The 6,178-nt window shown below is 46.7% G+C and overlaps 1 protein-coding gene across 4 annotated transcripts in view; it reads right to left on the minus strand.

The window, feature by feature from the left end:
• EPS15L1 (epidermal growth factor receptor pathway substrate 15 like 1) overlaps nt 1–6,178 on the minus strand; it is a 113,745-nt gene that overhangs the window by 26,246 nt on the left and 81,321 nt on the right. For all 4 annotated transcript variants that reach the window (XR_002774983.1, XM_023517193.1, XM_003796525.3 and 1 more), the window contains exons 20-21: nt 3,771–3,831; nt 2,556–2,638 (exon numbers count right to left, since the gene is read on the minus strand). Coding sequence is in view for 3 of the 4 variants with exons in the window: in XM_023517193.1 (XP_023372961.1) it covers nt 2,556–2,638; nt 3,771–3,831 (144 nt within the window). In the remaining variant the exon portion in view is untranslated. The remainder of the gene's footprint in view (nt 1–2,555; nt 2,639–3,770; nt 3,832–6,178) is intronic.

Below are 6,178 nucleotides of genomic sequence, written 5' to 3' on the forward strand. Positions count from 1 at the left end.
AAAAAAAAAAAAAAGAAAAGCCAAAGAACACCTCCTTGCCACATTACTTTCATTTCCTTCAGCATTTTATTTATATACATGATGGTGTTCTTGAAAAACAGAAAGGTAACCAAAAGGGAAAAACAAAGAGCTGCTAGGTCGGGATTGAGCTCAGTATTTTGCTGTCCAAGTGTCATGACATCAGGAGCGAATGGGACAGTGGAAACAAAACAATATAGTATTGGAGACCAATTTTCCACAGCTCTGTCCAACTCTGCTCTGGCCCGGTGCCCTGAACAGGAAGTGGGATTGGCTCTAAAATCACAACTGCACGTGTGTGAACAGCCTGATCTCAGGACATGCGGATGAGGAAAGAGATCACTTGAAGAGGGGAAATGCAACTTAGGTTAGAATGGGCAAAAAAATAGGGGAGCACCAGGCTCTGAAGTGTCTCCGTCAGGGGGTACTCAGAAGTGCTGGGAAACAAAGGGTTGGCTGGGTTGGTACCAGAGAGGGTAGCCTAAGCCTGGTGGGGCTAGGAGGGCTGCTCCTTCCACCTGGGGCTGAGGGTCACTCTTGCAGGCTGGCCACCCTGCCTTGGCCCCCTGCGACATGCCCATGGCCTCTGTTCTGCCACTGTGTGACGCAGAGGCCTCACTCATGCAAAGCAGCCTGGCAGAGATTCTCTCTTGTCCTTGTGCTACTTGTGCTAACTCAGGCCACTGCCAGCTGTTACACCCTGGTGCTGACAGTGAGGAGGACAGAGCAGAAAGGATCTAAAGCCCTCTGCTTCCAGGGCCAGCCTCCCATTATGATAGCCAGAGAAGACTGAGGACCTGGAGCCCTGCCTTTGGGACTGCTGCCATCGTGTGGCAGAATTTTCTGATTTCAGGAGACATTTCCCCCCTGCTCTGGAGCATGGGCCTACAGCCACTGGGGGAGGAGCGATGTCAAGAGAATCTCATTCTCTCAGCTGCACTCTGGCCAATCCCAGTGTCAGAGCGTGTCAATGAGGGACACTGGGCTAAGAAAAGCGGCCCCCACACCAGAGCCCCCTCTACCTGCTAATTAGTATAAACAGACGCTCTGCCTTGGCCAAAGCTGGCTTCTTGCTCTGTTGGAGTGCACTCATGAATTTCTTTGAAAACCTGAACAGAATCTCAAGTGTTTCTCAGAAGCTGTGTGCCATAATCACACACTGCTACCGCTACCAACCACAAGGCACCCAGGCAATCATTTGCTCTGTTGGCCAAGCTCACACATCACTAGAGAGGCAGGAAGCCCCAGGAAGCTGGCACCATGGGACGCCTGGGTGTGGGGACTGACAAGATGCAGGTGGCTAGGGGGACTCCACATCTGAGGTGCTCACCTTCCATATACTCGTGGGGCTCCCTTCCCTCACCACCTTTGGGCTGAGGACAGAAACCACAGGATGGGCCCAGCTGCTCAGGATGTGGGCCCCATGACAGGGGACTGTATTCTGCTTGTGGCCACTACCTTTCCCCTGGGCTAATGGCAGCTGGGTCCCCGCAGGTATTTGGTAAAAATCAGGGGACTGCATAGGGAAAAGCAGGGCCCCAAGCTGTGTCCCCAGAGGCTCCCTGTCTTAGGCTTCCCTAGTAGAGGGTTGTCAGAAGGTAAAGTGGACACAGGGGATAGGGCACTGGAGGCCAGACAAGGCATACCTCACCCTGTTTTCCTTAATTCCTATCAGAGAAACATGCTCACTACTCAAAGTCAGGGCCACATGACATCATGATGAAGCACAGTGGATCCTCAGCCTGGCTTTATTTTCAGTCAACAAGGCCACCACTTTTGACTTTTCAGCATTTTTTCTGCAACTTACCTTAGTAATAATGGGCTTCTACTGTCATTCCTTGATTTGTCCATCTTGGACACTGTCATGGATGGACTTATTATGTCACAAATTGGGCACTAACCACATTTTCCCTCCAAGCCCCTCAAGGAAGAGCCCAACACAATCACACAATTGTGTCTTAGGGCTGGACATAGACACTGCCTACCTCAATAATGGGCCTGCCTGTTGTCCTAGAACAGTGTACTTTTCATCTGTGGATTTACTCACACCTAGTCTTGAGCCTGGCTCTCACTTTTGAACACCCTTCTTGCGGTGTCCCGCAGGTGGCTCTAGACACTGGCTTGACCCACCTTCTCTGGAGGCCTTAGGCCCGCAGGGCTGCCAGCTGAAGGTTCTGGTCTCAGCTGGCTGCACACCAGGCCTGCTGCCTACAACCCTCTTGGGATTTCTGCTCTTAGCACCTTCTTAAATTTCTATTTGGCCATGGTGACAACTTCACTGCCTGGAAACTGATGGCCCTGGGGCAGTATGGCCAATGGGAGAGTTTCAGGACTCTGGCTGTTTCACTCAGAGAAGGGCAATGCATCCGAAGACAGCCACGGGGGCTTTCTGGACCCTGTCCACTTGCTTACGACCTCATGCTTGAAAGGTGCAAGGGAAATACATACGTGACATTACCAATTATGGCTGGCAGTTCATACCACAAGAGGCACTAAGATACTGGCAGAGGCACAGGGCTCCATGAGAGGGGCTTTACCTTGGACATCTGGCTGAAGTCGGCAAAGCCCTCAGCACTACTGAAAGACCCACTTCCGAAGGGGTCTAAGGTTCCAAAGGGATCTGCAATTGGTACCAACAAAGTCAGAATTACAGTCTTTAACAGAACATACCTCTGGGGTCAAGGGAAAATACTAAACTAAATAGCTCCTGGACAGGAGACGCCAGGAAGCTGTCTTATACGCCAGAGATGTGCATCTGCATGAAGGTCCTCAATACACCTACTTTGGCTCGTGGTTCCTGCATCTCAGTGAGACAGTTTTTCACCATGACAGGCAGCTCTGGGAGAGCAGTGTCATTCACAGTCACCACAGGAGCAAAAAGGTGCTGCAAAGGCACAGACTGCTGTTCCACTGAGTTAGGGCAGAAACACAGCAGGGAGGGGAGAAGCAATTCAAAGGTGACCCACCTCCCATACAATTTGGGGAATTCATCTGTGGGTAGGAATTTCTGAACTTTCTTGGTTGACCTAGGAGTGACTTGCCTAGAGCAGGGGCACAGCTGTGAGTTTTATGCTGTGAGCCAAGGCTTCCTTAAACACAGAACCCACAGCCCAAGGCAGTACCCTGGGTCAAACTCTGGATTTTTTTTTTTTTTTTTTGAGACAGAGCCTCAAGCTGTCCGCCTGGGTAGAGTGCCGTGGCATCACCGCTCACAGCAACCTCCAACTCCTGGGCTCAAGCGAGTCTCCTGCCTCAGCCTCCCAAGTAGCTGGGACCACAGGCGCCCACCACAACGCCCGGCTATTTTTTTTTGTTTGTTTGTTTGCAGCCGTCATTGTTGTTTAGCGTGCCCGGGCTGGATTCAAACCCGCCACCTTAGGTGTATGTGGCTGGCGCCCTAGCCACTTGAGCCACAGGTGCTGAGCCCAAACTCTGGATTCTTTTAGGAAAAAAACCAAAGATATAAACCAAAGACTTATAAAGAAGGATAAGTAAATAGTAACTAATAACTCTGGTGCTAGTACTGAATTCCTACTGCCAAATTTCCTTTCCAAAATACCAGCACTTGCCCTGGAAGATGAGCAGCCAAGCAAGGGTATTCGTTTTGGCCTACTAGTCTCAGGCAAGGATCTGGGTCCACTGACTAATGACACACCAAGGACATGCTGGCTTTGGAGGTGAAAACATCAACTGGACCAGCTCTGCCACTGGCCGAGAAATAGTCAGAAAGGAAAATAAGCCATGGGTCTCACCTGGTCCTTTTGAGGAGACAGTAGAGGATGAAAAGGGATCACTGGATTCGAAGGGGTCAAGCTGCATGGAAGGGGAGAGGAAAGAGTAAAGAGCAGTTCACTGTTGTTCCATCACTCACTCAGTCAACCAAATTTTCTTCACATCTACACCTACCATATCCAGTGCCAGGCCATTTAGTTTTTAAACTAAATCCAGGCAGAGTAAAATCCCAACAGAATGACCCCTCTGAAGATAATATACTGTAAACCAGTGGTTCTCAACCTTCCTAAAGCTGTAGCCGTTTAATACAGTTCCTGTGGGTCATGACCCATAGGTTGAGAACCATTGCTATAAAGTCTGGACAAAATACAAAAAGAAAAAAACAAAAAAGCAACTACCTGAAGGCTTAGAGAATAAACCAAAGCAAAAAGACTGTGGGAGAATTAAAATTTGGCAGAAGACAGTATGAAATTGAGTTTTCCATTTTGACAGCTATAGCCTGAAGGTGCTAAATAGCTGCAGTACAGTGGGGTACAGTGCAGACAGATAGGATTCCAACAGAAAATTGCTGCCTTTCTGGCCTGAACACCAAAAAATGGAGCCCAGGGATAACTATCATCATGGGAAAGGGATGGGGGATCACAAAAGAGGTGCAAAGAACGGGAACCCCAAATCCTGTAATTTAATCTGCCCAAGTCTTGGGGTGACCCCTGTGTTGTGTGGGCATGGGCAGATTCAAAGAAGCCTACAACTGAGGCCATGAGAATTAAACCAGGGCCAGCACTGTGGCTCACACCTATAATTCTAGCACTCTGGGAGGCTGAGGCAAGTGGATTGTCTGAGCTCACAGGTTTGATACCAGCCTGAGCCAGAGTGAGACCCCCATCTCTAAAAATAGCCAGGCATTGTGGCAGGTGCCTGTAGTCCCAGCTACTTGGGAGGCTAAGGCAAGAGAAGCCCAAGAGTTGGAGGTTGCTATGAGTTGTGATGCCACAGCACTTTACTGAGGGCAACATAGTGGAACTCGGTCTCAAAAAAAAAAAAAAAAAAACAACCATCTACACTCTTTGGAGGAATGTAACAGAATACAGGCTCTACAAAAGACCATTCACAATGTACAGGATACATTTCTAAACTAATTCGCATACAAGGAAACAGAAAAATGTGACCAATTCTCAAAGGAAAAGATAACCAAGGGCGCTAATTCCCAAGACAGACCCAGATGCTGGAATTCTCAGCTAAGGAGAACTTAAATCAGTGATTATAACTGTGCTCAATGAGAAAAAGGAAAATGCACTTAGAATTAATGAAAAGATAGGATATCTAAGCAGAGAAATAGAAATAAAATTATACAGAAGAAACAAATAGCAATTTAACAGCTAAGAAAGTATATCTAGAATATCCATAGGTTAGTTAAATAACCAATAAGAGAGGAAAGAGAAAGTGAAGTTGAAAATAGATCAGTAGAAATTACCCAATCTGTAGAAAAAGGAGAAAAAAGAATGAAAAGAAAAAAAGACTAAAAAACAAAGCATCAAGAACTCATGAGACTGTAACAGTAAGTCTAACAAACATGTAACTGGAATCCTAGAAGAGAGAGAAAATAGGAGAGAAAAAAATATTTAAAAACTAATGGCTGATGGCTGGGCACAGTGGCTCACTCCTGTAATCTTAGCACTCTGAGAGGCCGAGGCAGGTGGATTGCTTGAGCTCACAGATTCGAGACCAGCAAAAAGCGAGACCCCCATCACTGTTAAAAATAGAAAAACTGAGGCAAAAGCATTGCTTGAGCCCATGAGTTAGAGGTTGCTGTGAGCTATGGTGCCACAACACTCTACCTAGGGTGACAGCTTGAGACTCTGTCTCAAAGAAAAAGAACTAATGGCTGAAAATATGTATCAAATTTGGTGAAAAACATAATTTATAGATATTAGAAGCTCAACAAAGCCTAAACAGCACAAAGAAAACTATGTGTAGATATGGCACAAACTAACAAAAAACAAAGATAAAGAGAGAATCTTGAAAGCAGCCAGAAGAAAAATTATATTACATACAGTAATATTTTACATACATCTTCCCAACTATTGGGAAGACAAATCTTATCAAGGACAACAGAAGCTGGAAGGCAATGGAATAACATCCTAAAAGTGCTGAAAGAAAAGAATACTATATATCAAGCACAAATATCCTTCAAAAATAACAACATAATAGACCTGTACTACAAGAAATGCTAAAGAAAGTTCTTTAGGCTGAAGACAAATGATAATGGAGGGAAAATCAATCTTCAGAAAGGAATGAAGAGCATTAGAAATAGTAAATATGGCTCGGTGCCTGTAGCTCAATCGGCTAAGGCGCCAGCCACATACACCTAAGGTGGCGGGTTCGAATCCCCAGCCCGGGCCCGCCAAACAACAATGATGGCTGCGAC

This window comes from Otolemur garnettii, unplaced genomic scaffold (assembly GCF_000181295.1).
Source record: "Otolemur garnettii isolate 467f Iridium unplaced genomic scaffold, OtoGar3 scaffold00105, whole genome shotgun sequence".
Lineage (NCBI taxonomy): Eukaryota > Metazoa > Chordata > Mammalia > Primates > Galagidae > Otolemur > Otolemur garnettii.